Genomic DNA, 26,061 nt, shown 5'->3' with positions numbered 1-26,061 from the left:
ATATGTATTTATAAATTAAATACACAAAACACATAAAAGCTCACGGAGGACTCGGCCCATGTCTGTCATATAAGACTGAAGAGAACATGACAGTGCAGCTTCACTAGTAAACTGGAAGCCAATACAAGGCAGCAAACAGGCCAGTGCTGGGGAGTTTAATACCAAAACAACTACATTAAATGATTAAAAAAAATATTAGAAAAGCCATATTTATTTTTGGCAGCTTAATATTCAGAACATAAAACATTTTTTCCTATATTAAAAAAAAACAACTTTTAATGATATTAGATATAGTGTAGGATCACCTGCAATTCTTTCTATCAAGAGTGATTTTATGATTTTTATACTACAAGGAAGCTCAGAACATGTGTACCGTATTTTAAAAGTTAGTTCTTCTGAAGGAACTCCCCTCCTTCCACAAACCACTCACACATAAACCGGACTACGCCAACTCGTTACTCTGCATTTATAGGCAGGCCCATCCATCGTGTGAGGGCAACCACCAGGAGAATGCATTTGTTCAGTTATTTGCTGAATAAGGTCACTTGTTGAACGAGTCCAAGCAGTGGAGGACAGGCAACATCCCCACTCCTCACAGTGTATCTGCCACTGGCCAGCAGCAGCAAATCTACAAGGCGGCTAGGGAGGCAAGTCCTAAAGCCCTCTTTGTCCAGATGCTACAGGTAAGTCGTCACTGTTAAAATGCAGTCTTTACAAAAACAATAAATATAAAAATACTTGTGAAAACTGATACAAAAAGTATCACTTTTCTGCCTCTTAAGTGTCTTCTTATCTGATTTGGTTCCTCTAGAATTTCTCCCGTGAAGGATGAACTCATTAGCAATTCCTCTTAGACGGTTTAGCCTCGTTACTTCTTGCAGCGAAATTTCATTGCAACCAGAGACACTTAAACGCTCTTCAAAGAGCGAAAAGCAAGATGACCACCAACACCAATATCACTACCAAGACGATGATGGCACACCACTGCCGACGGCCTGAAAGGAAGCAAAGGAAAAGGTTTTTAAATAAACTGGCAATTGCACTGGATAAAAATATAAAGCTGTAAAAAAAAAAAAAAAAATACCCAGAAAAAATCATTCGCAATAAACTAATGACACTTGTTCCTTGACTTTGGAAAAAGCAGAATGTGTCTCAACCAGCGTAAACTATTCTCAACTTTTACAATAGTGTACAACAAACTCATTTTTTTCATTTTGTAAAATTAGTTTTCATTGTCTTTGTAAGTTTGAAATTACATGAATATGATAGTGGAAGACGTGAAATGAGAGAACATTGCCATCAAACCTCTGCGCCACTGGGGCTGTTCCTAGATGGTTTGAATGCTACCTTCTCAGGCAGATTCTACCACATGTCCTGGAGACTAGAGACATTAAGAGATACACCAGGTGAGTAAAGGGTGGTCCTAAGGATTGATACTTGGTTCCCTCCTCTGTTCCTTGTACACAACCACACTGAGAGACTATTTTAGAAAATAAATAGATGAATGATTGTACAGCTTATGGAAAATGCTCTTAAAGCTCATACCCTTACCTTGAGGATTCAGTGACATGGGACTCAACAACCTTTAACTAATAAACCCTCCTCACTTACAGCCACCCAAGCCTTTCAGTAAGCTACCCTTAAATCAATAGTTCTCACTGCTTGTCATGTGGGACACTTTCTCCAGCCTCTTCAACACGCCATCCATTCGGGAGCTGGTCTGGTCCATTTCTTCAGAAAATTCTGCAAGCATCCTGAAACAAAGTGGATTTTCTTCAGCCATGTTCCCTTAGACTCCATGCTCATTATTGTCTTATTTAGAACAATAGCAGCTCAGAGTAGGAAATTACCTGGAACTGTCACATGGATAGTGCATTTCAGGTCAGGCAACGTTAAATATGTCAATATTTAAGGAAATATGCAACATGTACAATTTACCAGTCAACATTTACAGTTCCTAAAGTGTTTTTATGCACAATCCTTGGTGGTTAAATAATAAAGGAAGTGCATAGAGAAGAACCTTCCATTTGAAAGCATAAGACCGATAAATCAAAACAAATCATTATTTGTTCTCTCTTTAATAGACAACCTTTGCTTGAGATAATGCAAAAAATGAGACTGTCTTGAAAAACATCTCATTCAAGAAGAAGTCTAATTGTGGGGTTTTTGCATTTAATGCACCTCATCTCATAATGCGTCTCAAAGCGTTAGGTTCATTTAGGAGAAAGGCAACGTTCACACTACAGCTAAAAATGACTGTTCTAATTTTTCACCTTGTCATTACAAGTTAATGTGTATATTAATAAGCAAAAATGCCTCAATTGTCTATTTAAAATGAAATCTACAACACAACAAAGTGTACAGAAAGTGAACAGGTGTGATTAATTTCTGAATCTATTATATTTAAAAATATTTCAGCACAACATGCATGCATTTTGCATGTTGCGAGTATATTACTGGATGACTTGAAATGTGGATTATGTGACACGAATAACATTTTTTATGGACGTTTTTGATACTGTTTCCCATTGTGCAGTGTTGAACACCATTGGCTCCCATTCTATCAGAAGTGTTCTCTCTGAAAACATGAGATTAAAAAAGTTTCTCAGCACATAACGTAAGCAACGAAGTATTGTTTTTTGGTGGAGTATTCCTGTAAACAACAACTTGAGCTACATAATAGGGAAAGTAAAGAGCCATGAAGTCTCCACAAAGATCATTCTCATTTCAAACTCACACTGATTGCTCATCCAGTTCGTCTCCAATGTGCCCCGACATATCTTTCAGAACACGAATACTGCCAGACACCAGTTCAAGCTGTTCATCCTGCTGATCCATTATTAACTGAAATAAAAAGTGATCCAAAATACAGCACAGTTACTTTGCATTCTTTCCAAACAGAAGTGGAAGCTTCCACAATGAATACTCCCCAGCTAGCAAGGATAAACACAGTGCTGTCAAAGAGTCCATGCTCCATTCCTGCTCTCCTCTGGTTTTTGTATATTTTACCCAATGAAGGGCTTTAGCTCATTAAATAAAGTGCAACTGTAGGGAAAGGGAAACTGAATTAACACACACATTTTTTAAAACATTACTTTATTCAAGGAAAATGTTATCCAATACCCCTTTATCTCACTCTTTAACCCATGCAAAAATGTAATCGCTGTACAGTAATCCCTCGCTATATCGCGCTTCGCCTTTCACTCCATCGCGGATTTTATATGTAAGCATATTAAAATATATATCGCGGATTTTTTGCTGGTTCGCGGATTTCTGCGGACAATGGGTCTTTTAATTTCTGGTACATGCTTCCTCAGTTGGTTTGCCCAGTTGATTTCATACAAGGGACGCTATTGGCAGATGGCTGAGAAGCTACCCAACTTACTTTTCTCCCTCTCTCTCTTGTGCTGACTTTCTCTGATCCTGACGTAGGGGGATTGAGCAGGGGGGCTGTTCGCAAACCTAGATTATACGGACGCTCGTCTAAAAATGCTGAAAGATTATCTTCACGTTGCTACCTTCTGTGCAGCTGCTTCCTGAAGCGACATGCTGCACGGTGCTTTGCATACTTAAAAGCTCGAAGGGCACGTATTGATTTGTGCTTGTTTGTTTTTCTCTGATTCTCTCTCTCTCTCTGCTCCTGACGGAGCGGGTGTGAGCTGCCGCCTTCAACAGCTTTGGTGCTTCGCATACTTAAAAGCCAAACAGCCCTATTGATTTGTTTGCTTTTCTCTATCTCTCTGACATCTGCTCCTGATGCGCACTCCTTTGAAGAGGAAGATATGTTTGCATTCTTTTAATTGTGAGACAGAACTGTCATCTCTGTCTTGTCATGGAGCACAGTTTAAACTTTTGAAAAAGAGACAAATGTTTGTTTGCAGTGTTTGAATAACGTTCCTGTCTCTCTACAACCTCCTGTGTTTCTGCGCAAATCTGTGACCCAAGCATGACAATATAAAAATAACCATATAAACATATGGTTTCTACTTTGCGGATTTTCTTATTTCGCGGGTGGCTCTGGAATGCAACCCCCGCGATGGAGGAGGGATTACTGTACAACTAATGCTTGGTCACAGAAATAATCGTTACTAAAAGCTTGCTATGATTTGGGATGTGAATGTCACAACACTGTTGACGAATGTTTCCTCACTCGTCTTTGCCGTACTGCTTTAACTCAGACACACTGGTAGGTTTGCAAACGTGTACTGCTTATTTCAGCATCTTTGTTGGTATCAAGTCAGGACTCCAAAAATTTTAATTTAGTTTCTTCCAAGAAATTTGGTTATAGACTTGTTCATATGTTTGGACTCACTGCCCTGCTGCATAACCCAATCATGCTGCTGCCTCAGGTCAGAGACAGATCATCAGACATTACCAGAACATGCTATCGTGGGCTGCCTCAGGAGTGGGCAGGAGGAGGAGTATAGGAACCTAATCAAGGACTTTGTTAAATGGTGTGACTCAAACCACCTACAACTGAACACCAGTAAAACCAAGGAGCTGGTGGTGGATTTTAGGAGGCCCTGGCCCCTCATGGACCCTGTGATCATCAGTGGTGACTGTGTGCAGAGGGTGCAGACCTATAAATACCTGGGAGTGCAGCTGGATGATAAATTGGATTGGACTGCCAATACTGATGCTCTGTGCAAGAGAGGACAGAGCCAACTATATTTCCTTAGAAGGCTGTCATCCTTCAACATCTGCAATAAGATGCTGCAGATGTTCTATCAGACGGTTGTGGTGAGCGCCCTCTTCTATGTGGTGGTATGCTGGGGAGGCAGCCTAAAGAAGGACGCCTCACGCCTGGACAAACTGGTGAGGAAGGCAGGCTCTATTGTAGGCACTGAGCTGGACAGTTTGACATCTGTGGCAGAGCGACAGGCGCTGAGCAGGCTCATGTCAATCATGGAGAATCCACTGCATCCACTAAACAGTGTCATCTCCAGACAGAGGAGCAGCTTCAGCAACAGACTGCTGTCACCGTCCTGCTCCACTGAGACTGAGGAGATCGTTCCTCCCTCCCCCACACTATGCGACTCTTCAATTCCACCCGGGTTGGAGGACAGATGGGGCTAAACGTTAACATTATACAATGATATTGTCTGTTGTACCTGCATTTTTTAACTTGCACTGCATTTTTATCACTCTTTTAATTAATATTGTTTTTTATCGGTATGCTGCTGCTGGAGTATGTGAATTTCCCCTTGGGGATTAATAAAGTATCTATCTATCTATCTAAAGTGAAAGTGCAGAATTCATGGTCATGTCATTTTCTGGCCCAATTAATTCAGACCAGGGTCATGGTTGGGGAATGTGCTGTGTGCTAGCATAGGGTACAAGGCAGGAATAAACCCTGGACACGGTGCCAACTCTTAATTCCAATACTGCTAGGTCCTGAGGCAGCCAAACATTCCCTCAGCCCAAGTTTTATTTTAGGTATGAAGTTCTCGTTATCGAATGGCACACACAGTGGGACCTGCGTCACCCAAAGGCTTTAATTTTTGATTCACCTGTACATAGAATATTATTCCGAAAGGCTTTGGGGATCATTCAAGTGTTTCTTTGTAAATGCATTAAGAGCACTGATGTTACTCTTGGATAGCAGAGGTTTCTTCTTTGCTCCTTGTCTTTTCCTTATTGTGAAGTCATGAACACTGACCTTAGCCGAGGCAAGAAAGGCCTGCAGTTCTTCGGATGTTCTTCTGGAATCTTCTCAGACTTCTTGAGAGTTCTTGCTGTGACCTTGGAGTCATTCTGGTAGGCTGGCCTTTTCTGGGAAGACTCATCACTGTTCCAAATGTTCTCCATTTGGAAATGATGGCTTTTACTGTGGTGCAATGGAGTCCCTGAGCTGTAGAAATGACTTTGAAAGCCTTTCCTTACTGGGGAGTTTCAGCAACTTTTTTCCCCTCGTCTCTTGTGGAATTTCTTGTGATTGAGGCCTAGTGTTGTTGTTCTACAAACCTCAAGGTGACAACGTCACTCTCATTGTGATCATCAATATATGAGGGTTTACATTCAACAGAGCTGGCTGTGTTCAGTCATCCAAGTAAAATTATCATTCAAATTTGGTCAGCTGTTTGAGTAACTAAAGAGGCACATGAGCAATTACAGGTGTTGGATAACATATATATTAAGTAGCAAAGTAGACTTGGTGTTATACGTTTACTCTGGTTCCCTTGATCTAATACAGATCATTTTGTCTTAAGATCTGAAGCTGCCATTGTGACAAATATACAAAAATAGAGGATAACAGGAAGGGTGAAATGCTGTTTCACAGCACTGTTGTTGGGAATAGAAAACTGATTCAGTTAAGACTCTGACAATTAAACCTGTTTAGTCCTGAGTCAGAGGAGACTATGTGGGGACATAATTCAGGTTGTCAAAATACTCAAAGGCACTGATAAAGTAGATCCAGCAGGATTCTTTCAACTTAACAGTAAGTCACGTTCTTGAGGACACCAGTGGAAATTAAGGTAAAGTGCATTTAAGGACTGAAGCAAGGAAGTACTTCTTTACACAAAGAATTATGGGAATCCGGAACTAACAACAGAGCCATGTAATTGAAGAAAAACATTTGATAGCCTTGTCAAGAAATGTCTGGTCGAGATACTCAAACAACTTAGCTATTAGGTAAATAAATGAGTTTGATGGACTGAATGGCCTCCTCTTGTTTGTCAAATTTCTTATGTTTGGAATAGTAATATGCTAACATAAATGCCAGTTAAATTGAGATACTCTGGCATTTGGACTGCTATAAGTGATGTTAAGCAGGTACTTCTAGCTTGCATCCAAAAGCTTAAACCTATTAACAACGACCAGTGACATTTTTGAACTGTTTACCTGTTGCTGTGCTTGCTGGTCCTCTATATATCGGGAGTTTCCCATGATGAGATCCTGGTCAAGACGAGTGTAGCGGTCAGACTGAATCCCACTGCGATGTCCATCTCCTGACATAAGTGCCTGCCACAGCATGAACATATTGACATCCACAGCAGTTTTCCAAACTTAACACAACAAATGATTCCTTAAAATGTGCATAACTTGCACAAAATAAATGGTGGGTGTTGAAAAAGATTTTATACTAATAAGAATAACTGGATATACATGTGAGCAAAATAAATAAATAAAATTCAGAAAATACCTGTCGACTTTTCTTTTTCACTACTGCCATCGCCGACGGACTTGAAATGTGATCTTTCATTTCCTGCAGTTAAAAAAAAAGAGGCATTTTTATGTAACACTTTCATCTAAATATACTTGTAAAAGCAAGCGCAATGTTACAGCTAGATCAATGGTAAGTTAAGCAACTCAGTAAGTAGTGGAGCTTGACAACAGTTCAAAACTATAGCCCATGCCTTACAGGTGTAACTGGCCACTAGACTGGCAAAAAAAGGATCCAGGTATCTGTTGGAGAGGGAATCTCCTACATGGCCAAATGAAGAGACCCTCAACATGCCACTGTATGCTGACAGGGGCTACCAACAGGCAGTAAGAACATACATCTGGGAAGGAAAATAAGGTGGCAAATAACGGAATGTCAGCATAACACTTTCAAAGATGCTACAAATGCTAAGAGATTCTGCTTTTTCAAGATGTGAATGTGCCATGGCTACCCTCCCCTCTAAATGAAAGGCCATAGTGACTTCAAGTTCCAGCAAAGGGCACCCTGCCCTAGTAAAAAACAAAGATTTCATAAGGTTTGTTTACATGAATTTCCAGCTGGATTATTTCCAGAAACACAAGGTAATTGTTGTTACTTGTTTTGTATAAAAAAAAAAAAAAAAAAAAACAACAATTAAGGATAACCTGTATAATTATATAATAGTATAGAATAATCAATCTACTAAGTTGCATTTTTTGGATAAGCAGAAGCTTTTATCCAAATGTGCTTACAAAAGAGGTCAACATAATCGAGTAAACATCAGCTTGGGAACAAGTGATAGAGGACAAGATTACAACTAAACAGGACACAAAAATAGCTGATCTTTCCTTAGTTCCAATAATCTATCAAAGCCATGAACGAGATATTCACAGATCAAGAGAGTCTTCAAATGCTTGTTAAACATATTGAGGAAGTCAGAAGTTCGTACGGAGGTGGGCAGTTTGTACTGGAGATACACATGCTAGCAGACCAGAGTGGTTGAGAAGGAGCATACGACCTCACAAGTGTCTATGTATATACAGGAGCTGAATCACTGACTAATCTGTTAGTATGCATCACGGATTTGAACTTAATACATCCTGCTATAGGAAGCTAGTGTAGCATCCTGAAAAGGGGAGTGAAATGTGCCTGTTTTGGCTGGCTGAACACAAAAAATGCTGCTGCATAATGAATTATCTGCAGCAGCTTGACAGCAAGTGCAAGTACTCATGCAAGCAGAGTGTTGCAGTAGTCCAGACATGACAAGACTAAAGTCTGGACCAGGAGCTGTGCTGCATACTCTCTCTGATTCAGTCTGATCTTGCATTTTAAAGATGTTATATAGAATCAGTCTGCAAGAACAGATGCAGTTTGGTCAGTGGAGGTCAAATGGTTCTCAATCACAACCCCAAGGTGGTGTAAAATAAAGGGCAAACTGAATGTATTAAATGTACATCACTTCACTCCAAATGAAATTCCACCATAAAAATTTTATTTCGGGCTGATCATGTTATATTTATTTTACACAACTGACTAAGATGAAACGTTACGGTTACGTCACAACTCTGTGAATTCGGATAGCTTTGTTTTCTCCAAATTGTCCAACTTGCATTTCTGAGTTTATAGGGTATTCATGTAGTATTTCCCACTCAGAAACTCCTATTTCCATCTGTCCAATTCCACATAAATACAGCAAAACATGAATAATCACTGATACACATAAAGCAAGACAGTGAGAGAAGAGTTTTTCAATGGCACAACACGAACAAGAAACCTCAAAAGCTTCCCAAGGTTTGATTTGTGTTATCTCAATACTTTCTTTAGGGGTTTAATATATAATGCATGAAGAATATATGCAAACTCACATCAAGTTGGCCAAGAAAATATGTGAATTTCCCCTTGGGATTAATAAAGTATCTATCTATCTATCTATCTAAGAAAAATCAACATGTGTAGATTTACTTACAAGACCACTCCAACCTCCAGGGATACACACTTACCTTGACGGCATCCCTACTTCTCTCCACAAAGGCTTTCCTCTCTGCCAGCTCATTTTCCTCAATCTTGAACTTTCGTGGGTTTGATTGTACAATGCCTGAAAACTTGGTTAAGTCAGCAATATATGTTTTTGTTGGGATTCTTTATAAAGTACACAGCTCACACAATCTATGGAGTCTTTTATTTTTATTCAAACTCACTTATTTCCAATTTAAACAGATTACTTGAGGAAGTCAGGAGTGGCAGAGAAGTACGTAAGAGTTGTGCAGGATATGTATGACAGTGGTGAGGTCTGCGGTAGGATTACATCAGGGATCGGCTCTGAGCCCTTTCTTATTTGCAATGATGATGGGTAGGTTGACAGACGAGATTAGACAGGAGTCCCCGTGGACTGTGATATTTGCTGATGACACTGGGATCTGTAGTGAGCAGTTCGAGGAGACCCTGGAGAGGTGGAGATATGCTCTAGAGAGGAGAGGAATGAAGGTCAGTAGGAACAAGACAGAATACATGTGTGTAAGTGAGAGGGAGGTCAGTGGAATGGCGAGGATGCAGGGAGTACAGCTGGCGAAGTTGGATGAGTTTAAATACTTGGGATCAACACTACAGAGTGACTGTGGAAGAGAAGTGAAAAAATAATGCAGGCAGGGTGGAATGGGTGGAGAAGAGTGTCAGGAGTGATTTGTGACAGACGAGCATCAGCAGGAGTGAAAGGAAAGGTCTACAGGACGGTAGTGAGATCAGCTATGTTATACGGGCTGGAGACGGTGTCACTGACCAGAAAGCAGGAGACAGAGCTGGAGGTGGCAGAGTTAACAATGCTAAGATTTGCATTGGGTGTGACGAGGATGGATAGGATTGGAAACAAGGACATTAGAGGGTCAGCTCGGGTTGGACAGTTGGGAGACAAAGTCAGAGAGGCAAGATTAAGTTAGTTTGGACATGTGCAGAGGAGAGATGCTGGGTATATTGAGAGAAGGGTGCTAAGGATAGAGCTGCCAGGAAAAGGGAAAAGAGGAAGGCCTAAGAGGAGGTTTATGGATGTGGTGAGAGAAGACATGCAGCTGGTGGATGTGACAGAGGAAGATGACGAGGACAGGAAGATATGGAAAAAGATGTTCAGCTGTGGTGACCCCTAACGGGAGCAGCCAAAAGAAGAAGACAACTTTCATGTAAAACTCTCCATGTCTGCCAGCCCAACTTATCCTATCAGTAATCAGCACAGAAGTGGGCACACAGACACAATGGGTCAAGGAAATGTTCCTCAATCTAAATTGAATGTCTTGAGGCAATGGAAAGAATCCAATGTAAACCTAGTAACATCAGGAAAAGTCACAAATAAACCTGAGTAAAAAAAATGCCTCAGGGTCCATTGCCTATGCAGAGCTAATAATACCAGATATTCCATTTCGTTGCCCTTTTGTTATTTTATATGGTGCCTTCCATTATCAACATCATCTTAAAGCACATTATTTGTATATGTTTATCAAAAACACACACACAGTCAATACCAAGTTAGGTGATTAGCTTTGGCTTAAAAATTTGAGTCAGTGATGGGGTTTGAACTTTAAATAGTGGGCCACTCACCTGGACCGGTCTGCTCTTCTAGGAAAAATAACAGATACATTTTGTTTCCTGAATTGTATTTGAAAAGTACTTTAATACTAACATATCAGCCTTGCTTCCTGGAGCAGTAAATGTAGAGCTGCCAATACTCCCAATGCATTAATTGGCAAACATATTGAAGTATAACAGACATGAAGAACATTGTGGATACAAAATATTTAAACTTACATTAAAATAGGGCTCCAATTAATAGTTGGGCTTTTTTTTGTGATGATCTTTACCCGAAGATATACAGTAAGGGACAGTAAAACTAATTTGCATGCATGATGACAAGCAAAGGCCACTTCTGGTGTTAAAAACTTAATTTTAGTGTATTTTACTGTTTTTACCCAGCAGGTGGAACCAGCCTGTCAGAGGATAAAAATTTTAAATATTAAAAAAGTTCACAAAATTTAGTTCTGAAGTTTGATGTTGCATATATTGAACGTATTCAATTCAGTTTATTTGGTGTGATACTCTTTATGAAGATGAATGCATAAAAATAAAAATATACTGTAAAATCGAAAAAATTCCAGTCTGTTTCCAAGAACTGTTTTAATTAAGGACTGATGTTGAACATTGTTAATTAACGGCAGAAAAGCTGATGACCTGATCAGTCAAGTAATAAACTAAAAACCTGCTTTGTAAAAAAAGGTGGTGCCAAATGTAGTAAATATTTGAATTGTTGAGATTAATTGATTACAGGTAATGCCTCTGCAAGTTCATTTTCTAATTCGCAGTTTGTGCACAGGCAATAACAAAGTCCAATCACTATTACAAGATACTCTGAAAACAGCACAACAAAAACTGTTTAACGAGGGTTCTAAAATAATGGATTTATTTAATACTGATAAGACTGACTTCACACTGGAAGCCTTAAAGGGTGGGCAAATGAAGAAAAAAAAAAAGAGGGACAGATTTGGACAACTAAAGCACCAGGAGTTTGTGATATTTTAAATTTACATTTATTTTACTCATCTGTTAAATGTTACTCTTTAGTTTTTTTTTTTTAACCAGCTTTTGATGTAAATATAAATCTTAATTGCAAATATTATAAACCTAACAGAACGATTCTCTGACAAACCACATTTTTAACCCTTAAACTGCCACATACTTGGGGGTTTAATGCACCCCTGGATGCCAAATACTTTTTTGCTGCACTTTTTACGTAAACATCACCATTCACCAAGAAAAAGTGAGATTTTAATGGAACACTTTTTTTTTTCATGCAAAGAGCATCACAATTACTGCAACACTGATCATTTTATACACTGCCAATGAACTGTAAAAAGTATAAAAAAAGAACTACTGGGACAATAAGTAAAAACTATTAAAACAATATATACAAGGTGCAACTGACGCCATTAATGAAATTCAGTAAATCACCAAGCCATTTGCGCTTGAACTGGCTGCACATGAGCACACAGAGGTAAACGCTGATGCTGGCAGACTTGTACAGTGCAGCGGCTGAATCCCAGGGACGGTGATGCTGCAATGGTCATGCGCTGGCTACTCAATGAATGTACGACACTGACTGATCAGCTCCGCCGTGCTGGCAAATTACATTGGGAACCAACTATAGCCGGTTGCAGCGGTTTAAGGGTTAGAAGCATTTTGTTAGAATACCAGCTTTAAAGTTTGTTTAAATGAAAATATCCTCAATTATGTTAGAATTCTCTTAACAGTACAGATATACAGTAATAATGTTTGAACTTTTATTTTTAGTATTGATTTAAGCAGCTTTTTTCACTAATTGGAAAGAAAATGTCAGAATAAATTTAAAATGTGTAAACACTAACATAAATTAGGTTCATGATATATCATTCTTTATAAATCCTACATTGAAACACCCCCATTTACTGCTACACTGGGGTGACCCCCATCTCTGCCACACATTAAAATTCAAGCCCTGCATTGTATATTTATGAATGCCTACGCTTGTTTACTTAATGATAGCTAGGTATCTACTTGATGGACATACCAGTATTTTAAAGCTATTGTAACTGGTTAGAATTTACATCCTCTTTAATAAAATCCCTGTGTGCGTCCATGTGTCCGTGTGTGTGTGTGTCTTCTGGTGAAGTGCGCATGCGCGGGGCACGGTGCGATGCTTCAATGGCCGCCTGACACGTCACACAAGACAGAGAGGGCAGGACCTATAAAATATCGTGCGGCCGATCCATTCGGATTTCGGTAAATGAGGTAAGACCTAAAACATAACGCACAAAAAATCCAATCGGGTACTGAGACACGGAGACCAGCTTCCCCAAAGAGGTGGGATTAGTGTTTGTTGTTCACTCTGAGGATGTCAGATTTGCGATTAACAAAGTTGGTCCGGTAAAGTGTTTTCCTAAATATACGAATTTTCATGATATTATATAATAGGATGACTTTTAAAAGTAGATTTATTTTCGCGCACATTAAATCCGTTGCTGAGGAGACACCATACATACAATAATCAGCTGCACGCCAGCACAGATTAAAATACTTGCTGGAGAAATGTATTAATGTGAGAGAAAATTAAAAGCACACAATACAGCGACGCATATTACAGCCACATAGAAGCCAGTATTACTGTAACAGAAAATAGACGGTCCTTTGCCATTTAATATAGACTGTTCCTACTAATGTTTATGTACTACTATTCTAGCGCCCGTTATTGTAACAGGCTTAATGTCTAGTATTTAGATATTTTACCTGTATATTGTATTACAGGAAAAGGCACAATATCATTCACTTCAATAATAGAGGCCCTTAAATAAAAAGCCATTGGATGGGATTTCTGTTTTTGCTATGGTATTAAACGCACTATGTATCAAAAAATGTAATTGGTATTGCATACAAAAAGTCTGTTATTGTGACAACCCTAATTAGCTCTGCACAATATTGTCCTCTTAAATTATGGAGGTACTTTTAATAAAAAGCAGTTGAATGGGATTTCTGTTTTTGCCGTGGTACTAAACAGGTATCAACTACTATAAAATTTCACTGGCACTGCTATCGAATACAAAACTTGTGGTAATAGAACATCCCTAGTACTAATACTTTTGGCTGTGTTTAAGAATGCAATTTAGGCAAAATATTACTAATCCCATGACAGTCGTTTTATAAAAAAATAAAACCACATGAGAAGGAACAGAAGTTATGCAATTAGTAACTTATATCTGACCCTTTGAACCAGCAGAACATTTCTGAATGAACATTGTATTCATCTCTGTACACCAAGCAACACAACCATTTTAAAATTTCTTTTGACACTACCGTGGTGGACAACAGGCCTTCTTCATCCCCTCCCAATATAACTGAAGGATACCAATGGTTTCTTCCAGATCTTCAAGGTCCCATTCGATGGACCGCAAGCTGTTTCTTAATTCATTGGTGGTCCAGTCAAATTCCTCCTTGCTGACAAATGTCGACTCTTCGAGAAGTTCTGTCCATCGCTGATAGAGCCCACGGGCAGTGTTCACGGCTTTCTGCACTTCCCTGTATTGTCAAAAAAAACAAAAAGAGTTGTCATTCATTGACTAATTTTGTGTTTTCTAAATTCAGTCCTGGAGGCCCCTTGTGGCTAAAGGATTTTGTCCCAACCAGCTTCTGGTTTAAACTGGACTCCTACCTTATTTAAACATGCTGTAATGTCCTAGTTTAAGTTTTGGTGTGCCAATCCAGAAATTACAAAACTGGAATGTGGGGGAATAATTATGAATGCTTTGAAAGGACGTTTTTAAGATTTGATTTTTTAAGATTTTCATTATGATTTACAGCTCACTTTTCCAGGTTATGTAACCAATTATTTACTAATGAGCATATTAGTGGGTGTAACACTGAAGCAGCTGCGGCCTCTTCCTCCATAGTGGTAAAGATGTAAGGCTCGTCTTGAGTATCCACTTTCAGTTTGGCAGGGTACAAGAGGCTGTATCTGATCTCGGCTTTCCGTAAACGATGTTTAATGTTGTATGTAAAAAGCTGCATGCTTAGCAGCTGTTGAGGGTGAGAAATCTGGGAAAATGCGAATGTGGTTATTTTCAAATTTAATCTCGTATTTGTCTAAGAAGTGACATTACATGTAATTTAAATTGTAATTTCTCGAAGCGTACAATAAGACTCCTAGGTTTAGAGGTATATGATCCCTGTATGCGGAAAGCTGATGCTATTTCAGGGTCAGATTTACAGTCCTCTCCAATTATTTTAGAGAATAGCTCAGTTGTGAAAGCCCAAACCCTGTGAAATTCATAATTCTCTGGGAGACCTTTGATTCTAATATTATTCCTTCTGCATCCATCTTCCAGTGCAGCAAGTCTGTCTCAGGGCTTTTTGCATTCAGAATTTGCAGCCGTTGCTTTCCCATCCGCAGTAGATGCCAGATGTTCGGCTGATTCAATTCGAGTCGTGAATGTTGGCTTAATGTCTTCCAACTGATCGGCAAGTACTCTCAGTTTTTCCTCAAACTTAGACGCATTTTCCTGAATGTGTTCCTCAATTTTTTCCAGCATACCTTTAAAGACTGCCTTAAAGTGATTATATACACGTTTCTCCAGGTCTTTATTATCCTGCCGCAGCTTCTCGTTTGTCTTGAGCATACCATTTATTTCTTTCTATCTTTCTTGAGCTCCTTTATGTCTTGAGCGGTGGCTCTTTCTTTATGAGCTCCTTTCTTACCACTCATGTTTATATATTTTTGCATACAGTATACTGTAATAGAACCTCCTTGAGTTGGGTAAATACAGGATACCTCGGGATGATAAAAATAAGAAACAATAACACCGCTGCTAACTTCAGACGTCCATCTCTTGTAACGGACGAGACCAACGCAAAAGGAGCTGCAGCGTCTAACCAGTCCATGTCATTAGTCCTGTGGCTGTAGCTTCACGGCTCATTACAATACAATTAAGAGAGAAAATACCCAAAAACAATGCGTTAATCGATAAATGGCAAAAGAGAGCTACAAATTTAAAGCTAAGGAAAAATACAAACATTTCTACATTTCTTATAAATGTTTCTTATAATATCACATACATGAATGTACTTTTCTGAAATGTACGAGAAGGGAAAAAAAAGATGAGCTAATGAGACAATGAGATCTGTGTGGGCTCACAATGAATAACTGTGTGTTGTGTGCCCAGAGAGACTGGTACTTGTTCCTGCTGGTCCAAACTCTTTCTCCTTGTCACACAGTAAAGCAAGGATCCTAAAGTTAAGTCCTGGAAGGCTACAGTGGTTGAAGCTTTTTGTTCCAACCAATTTTATTTTAATTAAAAGCCACACTTTCTTAATAACACTGTAGATTTTCCATGAATTTACATGCCAGAACATTCTATAATCCACTTTATTGTGTCACAGCTCAGGGGAGCTGGGACCTCTCCTGGCATCAGTGGGTGGAGAGCAGGAAAAAGTTCTTTAGAAGGTGCCACTCCCATCTCACAGCACGCATGCACAGCCAAGACAGTGCCAGTTGGGAAACGAGTTAAATTAACCTGCATGTCACTGGGGAAGTGGGAGGAAACCCAGGGCAAAATGGATGAAATCATCCATCCATCTTCCTAACCCTTATCCACAGCAGCATTCCAGGGCAGCTGGAACTAATCCCAGCAGTTATCGAGCACAAGACAGGAACAATCCCTGGACAGGACGCCAGAACAAATTCACACGCGCTCACACACTCACCTACACTGTTAATTTTGGAAACAGGAGTTAAACTAACCTGCATGCCACTGGGATGTGCAAAGAAAAGCAGAGGAAAATTAACTATTGATCGTGAAACTAGTTGGAATAAAATCCTGAGCCACAAGGGTCCACTATGATTAAACTTGGCAACCACTGGACTGCCCTGCTCCCATGCAGCTTTCATTATTGTGCTGTAATCATCCTGAACCTGACTGCAGAGATCCCAACAGGTCAAAAGATGACTAGCAAAAGCAGTTAACAGTCTGTTAAACAAATACTCTATCCAAAAATGGAGGACTATATGAACAAAGTCACAAATACTAAGAACAAGTGGCTTCTAAGATGTCTGCCCTGAATGTTGAGACTTACTGTATGTACAGTGATGGCCTATGAACAAACTGACCAGTTGCATCATGTTGGTCTTGTTAGAGGCTCCAGGTCTGTTTTTTGATCCAGTACTTCGTTTTTGAAGGATACAGGGCTGTTTGACCCATTTACTAATGATAAGCAACGGAGGCAGAAATTGTTTAACTTAACCAGGATTCCTGGAGTCTGCTACGCTTTGTTATGGCACCCACCCTATTGACTTGCAAAATCTGAGATAAATGTATTTATTTACTAGGGGGCTTTGCCCCCTGCTCACCCACCAACCTGGGGCGTGCTACGCACCAGTCACTTTGCATCTCTGCCACTTGCATTGTGAAGGGAGGGGCTGAACACACGGTAAGGAGATGCGGTCGGATCAGCTGCTGTCTTGTTGCCGCCAAGCTGCGTGTTCTGCTTGTCGCGCTGTGCGTCGATCATTTAAAGGCCTGCACAGCAGCTGTCCTTTTATCTCACTGCCTTGTCTCGCGGACGTCAAAGTGTCTTCTGAGAAGATCACGTCTCGACCCAAGTTATTTTATTATAATAGAGAGAAATAACTGTATGTGCACATTCACACACACATGATACGTGACAACTTACTTGCCCAACCAAAGCACATAATGGAGGATTAGAATGAAAACACACACAAAGATAGACAAATTGGTACTGGGTGGCTTAATGTGTACTGTCTATGCAGCTTATTTACTTTTTTTTACATTTGACACAATGAGTTCAGTTTCTTATTATTGAAGTTGTTCAACCAATTAAATGTCCCCTTCATTTTAGTCTACATTTAATTGTGTACACAGAAATCCCTCCTCCATCGCGGGGGTTGCGTTCCACAGCCACCCGCGAAATAAGAAAATCCGCGAAGTAGAAACCATATGTTTATATGGTTATTTTTATATTGTCATGCTTGGGTCACAGATTTGCGCAGAAACACAGGAGGTTGTAGAGAGACAGGAACGTTATTCAAACACTGCAAACAAACATTTGTCTCTTTTTCAAAAGTTTAAACTGTGCTCCATGACAAGACAGAGATGACAGTTCTGTCTCACAATTAAAAGAATGCAAACATATCTTCCTCTTCAAAGGAGTGTGCGTCAGGAGCAGAGACTGTCATAAAGACAGAGAAAGCAAACAAATCAATAGGGCTGTTTGGCTTTTAAGTATGCGAAGCACCGCAGCACAAAGCTGTTGAAGGCGGCAGCTCACACCCCCTCCGTCAGGAGCAGAGAGAGAGAGAGAGAGAAAAACAAACATGCAAAAATCAATATGTGCCCTTCGAGCTTTTAAGTATGCGAAGCACCGTGCAGCATGTCGCTTCACTGAGCAGCTGCACAGAAGGTAGCAACGTGAAGATAATCTTTCAGCATTTTTAGACGAGCGTCCGTATCGTCTAGGTGTGCGAACAGCCCCCCTGCTCACACCCCCTACGTCAGGATCAGAGAAAGCGCAAGAGAGAGAAAGAGAAAAGTAAGTTGGGTAGCTTCTCAGCCATCTGCCAATAGCGTCCCTTGTATGAAATCAACTGGGCAAACCAACTGAGGAAGCATGTACCATAAATTAAAAGACCCATTGTTCTCAGAAATCCGCGAACCAGCAAAAAATCTGCGATATATATTTAAATATGCTTACATATAAAATCCGCGATAGAGTGAAGCCGCGAAAGGCGAAGCGCGATATAGCGAGGGATCACTGTAATAGATATTACAGAAGTGAATGTACAAGATTCTATAATGTACGGTACAATTCATTGCACTGTATTGTAAAATCTTCTGCTGAGTGATTTCCTGCAGTATCACTAAAGTCAAATTTACTTGAAGGCACTGGATGGCTCATTCCATAGCAATTTTGTATTCTTTATTGCTAAGCAGTCGTTACTTAGTGCTGGGCTATTCAATTAGCAGCTCCTAGGCCAAATTTGGTCCTGGAATAGATTTTTTACTGGGCCTTAGATTGATCCCTGCCAACTTATTAAAAAATGAAAATAATTTTGAACTTTTATATATTGAGAAGGATGCTAAGGATAGAGCTGCCAGGCAAGAGGAACAGAGGAAGGCCTAAGAGAAGGTTTATGGATCTGGTGAGAGAGGACATGCAGGTGATGGGGGTGACAGAGCAAGATGATGACGACAGGAGGATACGGAAACAGATGATCTGCTGCTGCAACCCCTAACTGGAGCAGCCGAAAGAAGATAAAGATTTTTGTAGGCACTTACCACAACTACGCAATGTATCATTTATTCTTATTTGTACTTCCTTATCAGTGCTAAGCAGTCAGTTTTAACTCTTCACTCAAAAAGAAACAATGTTCTTAAGATGACAACAGAAGGATATATTTCTGTTCCAGTGAGAGTAAAGCTGTGTTTACTATGGAATACAGGGTAGGAACTGGTGATGAAGGAATACAAACTCTGACACAAACTTGCCACTACGCTCTCACGCTTGGTATCAGAAACTTCAGAGGTCATTGCGGAGACATTACTTCATTCAAGGAAGCACGCACCATTTAATTTAATGCATGCGGCATGTGCAGCGCTATGTATGCATGCGGGCCGACATTCTTGCATATGAACACCATTCAGACAAGTAATTGAGCTCCCATCACCGGCCAGCATCCGTATCGTTGCCTGCACGCTGAGCTTACACCTTGTGTGTCTGATTTAATTTCTATTTTTAGAGCAATAAAATGTAATTTTCCACATTAGGTGACAAAAGCAGCAGATCTAAACAAGATGTGTTCTTTTAGGTAAAAGAGTGAAATGCGTGTGAAGATATGAAGTGCCATTTGACAATGAAAATGACTTGTGTCTTGACAATGTGCCACACATACTGTATGTTGCTGTTGTTACAGTATCAAAAGCCAACATTTTAATATCTTAAAGTGCTCTTAAATAGGGGTCGCCAGTTGGCGGACAGGAACACAAAGGGCTGAAGTAAACATATTTATGAGACAGGGCTGTGAAAGCCAGCAAAACAGGCAGGACAGCTATAGCCTTGAAAATGCAGCATGAAGGGACAAGCATCTGCTTTGGGCTTCCTGGTAGACACGTACACTGAAATTGTACTATAGAATTTAAAAACTTGCAATGGTTGAGTATGCAGTGAATTCATAAAGTACAGTATTCAGACCCTTTCACATTTTTCAAACTTTGTTATGCTGCAGCCTTATGCTAAAATCATTCAAAATGTTTTAATTCGTCAAATAACACTGAATATACCACAGAATGAAAAAGCAACAACAGGATTTTAGGAATTATTATAGCTGCGGTTATTGAGTAAGGTTGCTTGTCTGGTGGGAACAGAACCGTAATGTTCAGACAAATAGAAACTCGCCAGCCAAGCATGCCAATTACTTAAACGCTTAGCAAATTTGACAGTGCCATTTTTCAGGTCTTCAGCCATCACCTAACACTAGACACAGGCCACCCGAGTGGAAAACTAACATTTAAACGAGTATCAATTATCACTGAGGGAAAGTTACCCAATACTGTATCACAGGGGTCTCCAACTCTGGTCCTGGAGGGCCCCAGTGGCTGCAGGTTTTCATTCTAACCCTTTTCTTAATTAGTGACCCGTTTATGTTGTTAATGAACTTCATTCGAATTAATTTTATTTGACTTATTCTTGAAAACTCAGACCCCTTAATTGCTTCTTTTTCCTTAATTAGCTGCCAAACAATAATGAGGTACAAAATGAACCAAAACAACTGTGTCCATCATACAATATCTGAAAATATAGAAAGATGGAAGTCTCAAGAATGTCGATCTGCTCAGGTCCTCAAAACATTTTCACAGAGCTCTTAAAAAATAGAAAATCAACAATTTCGGAAATGTCTGCTAATGCACCACAAGAGCAGCAACAAGCTATTGAATTAAAGAACAAGTTTAATTAACGACAAGAATCAGTGCCTCATTAAGCAGCTGGTTGGAGTGAAATTGGTTGGAGTTTGAGGCCCTGACTTATTTGGTCTTCTGTTGGCTCCTTCACTTCACATTTCATTTCTGTTTGGGTGCCACTTAAGGAAAGAAATGAAGCAATTCAGAGGAACGATGAAGAAATTCAGAGAAACAAATCTTAAAAAAACAAGTCAATTAAAATGGAAGGAAAAGGAGTTAATTAGCAGCACAAACAGAGCACTCATTAAAAAAAAAGGGTTAGAATGAAAATCTGCAGCCACGGTGGTCCTCTAGGAACAGAGTTGGCGACCCCTGCTCTAAAAGAAGTCAAACAAAAAGTTATAACAAATATATATTAAAATTAGATATTTTGTAATAATATGCAACAGACAGAAAATATATCAGTACGCACCTACATAATATAGACATATCTCTCTATTAGAAAAGGAAATCCTGAGACGAGACTTTCTTGGAGATAATTTCAGCTCCCGTGAGAGAGAATTTCAGGTCCTGCGAGATGAGACTTTTTGCCAAGAGATTTGGACAAGTCCCGCCCTCCTCTCAAACATTTACAACCACGGCCACGGTCCACTCAGTTCTCATTTGTATGAATGCTATTGTCAGACACAGTTGCTGGGCACTCAGCTCCAGGCGGGTTCAGAAATAAAAGACAAAGAGTAGAAGACAAAGTAGAACATCGTCGTAAAGGGGTTTAAAAATGTTGGCGCGATACACATGCAGAGCAGGTTAGAGATTATGAAAGTACTAAAATTCAAAAGTCTCAAAAAAAAAAAAATGATAGTAAAGATCGCATTAGCACAAACAAATGGAAATTATTACTCGGTGAAATAACAGAACAGCGAAAACAGATTGAATATGTGGACATAAGTGATATGACAGAAGTATGTAGATATTGTTTGGCTTTAAACTGTAAGTGGAAGACTTGTAGATTGTCTAATTCGTGTTGCCATCAGGGAAAAGTAGTGTTGCCTCCAAATGAAGAGGCGTATCCGCGAGAATTAAAAGATTTGTTGTTTGGTGAAAGTGAAATCCACATACGCAAACGGCAGTGACGTGAAGAGGCTGGCGCATAGCACCCACATGGGGGTTAATGAGTGAAGCAAGCAGGGGGCCCTAGTCTAATCTAAAGATTAGAGTGACTGTACTATGCATTTATGAGTGTTTTTACAGTGGTGTGCACTCAGATGTGCAGTTTACAGATGTGAAATATAAAGAACAGAATGAACTGTTTGTATATTTCTTCTTTATGAAATGAATGTGAGAAAGTGATAAACACTAACGGAGAGCAAGTACAAAATAATGTTGGAACCTAAATCTCCTTCTGCAGTTTCTAATGATTTTAATTCTGCTACAATTATAAAAGTAATTCACTGAAAGGATTAAGTTACACTTTTGCTCAGCTTCTGGGAAAAATGACACCTTAACTGGTATCATTTTTATTCTCACCTTTTTACTGCCAATTAACATGCTGTTATTGGAAGCAGCAGCACCTCTGCATTACCCAAACAAGACGTTTTTAGGTATGTTTGGGTTTTGGTTGTCGTTTGCTGATATTTTTAATTATTTTTTATTATTAAAAAGAGTTTTCATTTCTGAAATCTTGCCTGAAGAAGGGACCCATGCTGCCTCTGAAGCTTGTATATTGTGATCTTTTTAGTTAGCTAATAAAAGGCTGCATTTTGCTTGACGTCTCATTGCATCCATAATGGCTAACTTGGTACAACGCCCTACTAATACATGGTGTGACCGAAATGTAAACAAATATCTTTAAATTAAAGCCTGCAATGTTCGCTTGAATCACGTCTTAATTGTTTCAATTGTAATTTTAAACTGTGCAGCAAAGGAGTAAATCAAGTAAAAACCTGCTTTTGTCCCAAACATTATGGAGTGTACTGTATGTGAATGTGTGTGTGTGTATTTATATTTACACACAAACACAAACATTTTTCCTTCTCTTGAGCTTCTGTAAAGTTTTAATTTCTCTTTGGGGACAAATAATAATAATACATTTTATTTATTTGTAGGTGCCTTTCTAAACACTCAAGGACACCGAACAATAGACAAAACACAGATTACAAACAAAACTAAAATACAAAAATTTAAATCAGACAGAGCAATCAAAGGGAAAAAGCAGTCTTAAACAAATGAGTTTTAAGTTTAGATTTGAAAAGTGAAAATGATTCGATATTTCTAAGCTCAGGTGGTAGTGTGTTCCGGAGCTGGGGCGCAGAGCGACTGAATGTAGTGGTAAGACGGACGAAGGGGACAGTCAAGTGGATGGAGGAAGAGGATCTAAAGGTACAGGAGGGAATGGCAACATGGAGGAGGTCAGACAGATATGGAGGGGCGAGGTTGTGGAGAGCCTTAAAAAGTTAACAGAAGAATTTTAAATTGAATGCGAAACTTAACTGGAAGCCAATGAAGCTGCTGCAAGACGGGAGTGATATGGTGAATGGAGGGGGTTCTAGTAATGATGTAGGCAGCTGAATTCTGGACTAGTTGAAGCTTATAAAGAGAGTTGCGAGAAAAACCAAAGAAAATGGAATTGCAATAATCCAGACGAGAAGTGACGAGGCTATGAACAAGGATAGCAGTGGTGGGGGGAGGGAGGGGGGGCGAATACGATTAAAGTTACGCAAATGGAAATATGGAGACCAGGAGATGGTATTGATGTGGGACTGAAAGGATAAAGTACTGTCAAGGATGACACCTGTGGGGAAGGGGAGACAGAGGAATTATTAATAACAAATGAAAATTGGATAATGTTGATTTTGTACCAATGAGGAGAACCTCAGTTTTGTCACTTATTTAATTTAAGAAAATTTGAAGAAAACCAGGATTTGATTTCTGCTATGCAATCAATAAGTGAGGAGGGTGGAAAGGAAGCAGTAGGTTTGCTAGTGAGACAGAGCTGGGGGTCATCAGCGTAACAGTGGAAGCTAATGTTATATTTACAAAAGGAGGGGTCCCAGGACTGAGCCCACCTGAACTAACAGCGGTGGGTTGGGATGTGAAAGTTTTAATCTGAACAAACCGAGTGCGGCCTGAGAGGTAGGATATGAACCAAGCTAGTGGAGTGCGGGTAATGCCAATCAGAGATAATCTATTGAGAATAGTCGTGTGATAAATAGTGTCAAAGGCTGCACTCAGATCAAGGAGGATGAGAATAGGAATTAAAGCAGAATCAGCTGCCATAAGGAGGTCATTAGTCATTTTTATAAGTGCCATTTCTGTACTGTGGAGGGGACAAAAACCAGACTGGAACTGTTCATACAGATTATTTTGAGATAAATGAGAATGAAGTTGAATGTTCACTATTTTTTCAAGTATTTTGGAAATGAAGGGTAGATTAGAAATAGGACGAAAATTACTGAAATTAGTCGGATTGGCACCAGGTTTTTTCAGTATTGGGGTTATTGCAGCAATTTTAAAAGATGAAGGAACAGTACCAGTAGTGAGAGAAGAGTGGATTATAGCAGAAATAAGAGGGACCAGAGAGGGGAGGCAGGCTTTGACCAGAACTGTAGGGAGAGGGTCCAGTTGACAGGTGGATGGCTTAGACTTACAGACAAGATCTGAGATTTCTGAGAAAGTAGGAAGCTGAAAAGAGGAAAATGAGTGAGTTGGTGGGTGAAATTCAAATGAAGGACTGGAGGAATCCGTACCGAGAGACTGATGAATCTTCTGGATTTTTTCATTAAAAAAAGAGGACATATGGGAATTGCAAAAATCAGTTAAATAAAGGTGAGAGGGTAAAGAATCCGGGGGTTGTGTGATATTATTAAGCAGTGAAAACAATGACTTGGTGTTGTCTTCATTGGAAGAAATAATGCGAGTATAATAGTTAAGATTTAGTTTGGACAATACAGTCCTTGTAATAAAGTATATGGTTTTTGTACATCTCTTTGTGAACAGAGTCCAGTTTGTTTTATATAACCGTTCAAGATGCCGGCCTTTGCCTATAAAGTATGTCTAATTTAATCTCATAATCTGGCCCCTACTTAGAACTAACTGAACAGCTCTGACTTAGTGCAAGCATTTAGCTATTACTGTATTAGGACCCGATTAGTTTAAAAAAATGTATAAATAACTTTGATCCCAAGTTTTCCTATAAAAAACAAACAATTCTACGCCCACAACCCTACAAACAAACACGTAAGCCCTCACGCACGATCAGAAAAAAAATCAATGCCGTTCAAACCCGTTTATCTGGCAAAGATTCGCGGAGGCCGTGGCCTGTGCCGGCAGGAATGAGCATCAAGTTCAGGGAAAATAAACTCCGGACGGGACGTCGTCCCATCACTGGACACTCTCACGTACGCACCCTCACCGAGCCGAGTTACCCTGGCACGTCGAAGGAAAACCTGTCAGCGCGGATAAATAAATCATTTAAACCTACACCGTGGGCACAGTGCAGCCAGCCGAATAAGGAGCTGCGGAAAAGTTGACAACTTTAGCCCCACCGACACGCCGACTGACAATTTATCTCCCTACTCGCACTTGTATTGCTTCCTTCCTTCCTTCCTGCCTGCCACAAGTCGAACCGCATACTGGGCCGGCTCAGCGAGTGCTGCTCTCCCACGGCCACTCGTTTTACTCCAGAAAGCCACCCTACAGTCCAACATGTGTCGACTTTTAATCTACTGGTATCATTTTCTAGTATTTAGAAAAAATGGAAAGTCTGCGCTATATTTCCACTTACCCTTTCACTACAAAAAACGGATCTTCCAAAGACATTCCGAAACGCCGAGTTTCTTCTGCTAGAAGTAAAAAAAAAAAAAAAAAAACACACAGCGCGGTTGAAGTCACTCTTGTCACGTGATCCACTCTCGCAACTCTGGGGTCATGTGACCGAAGCCTCCCTCTTCACGTGTCCACGAAAGCGCGACGACGCGAGTGCCCGAAACCCGTGTCACGTGACCGTGGCGGCATGCTATAGGCGCGGAGCGGGAAAACGGTTTGTAGGTGTTTCCCAAAGTGGGGCGCAATTTGATTTTTTTAGGGGGACAATTCGAGAATTTAGGTACGTTAAACAATTTATAAAATGAAAAAAACAGAAATTCACTGTTAAAAATGATAGAAAACAATAAACATAATTTTTATTTTGTACAGAGACATTTATATATTTACTAGACATTAAGCCCGTTACAATAACGGGCGCTAGAATAGTAGTGCATAAACATTAGTAGGAACAGTCTATATTAAATGGCAAAGGACCGTCTGTTTTCTGTTACAGTAATACTGGCTTGTATGTGGCTGTGATATACGTCACTGTACTGTGTGCCTTTAATTTTCTCTCACAGTAATACGTCTCTCCAGCAGGTATTTTAATCTGTGCTGGCGTGCAGCTGATTATTGTAT

The 26,061-nt window shown here is 39.8% G+C and overlaps 1 protein-coding gene across 1 annotated transcript; it reads right to left on the bottom strand.

Moving 5' to 3' along the window:
- Positions 1-193: 193 nt before the first annotated feature.
- On the bottom strand, positions 194-25,522 carry LOC114667833 (syntaxin-10-like). The gene is made up of 8 exons (XM_028823336.2): positions 25,403-25,522; positions 14,061-14,230; positions 9,145-9,239; positions 7,145-7,207; positions 6,844-6,963; positions 2,738-2,844; positions 1,660-1,754; positions 194-995 (listed from the first exon to the last, which is right to left on the bottom strand). The coding sequence occupies exons 1-8, from the start codon at positions 25,435-25,437 to the stop codon at positions 919-921; spliced, it is 762 nt and encodes a 253-aa protein (XP_028679169.1). The 5' UTR covers positions 25,438-25,522; the 3' UTR covers positions 194-918.
- Between the last annotated feature and the right edge of the window lie 539 nt (positions 25,523-26,061).

Source organism: Erpetoichthys calabaricus, chromosome 17, assembly GCF_900747795.2.
Source record: "Erpetoichthys calabaricus chromosome 17, fErpCal1.3, whole genome shotgun sequence".
In the NCBI taxonomy this organism is placed as follows: Eukaryota; Metazoa; Chordata; class Cladistia; order Polypteriformes; family Polypteridae; genus Erpetoichthys; species Erpetoichthys calabaricus.
The sequence above is the reverse complement of the archived record's forward strand: the minus strand, read 5'-3'. Positions and strand labels throughout refer to the sequence as shown.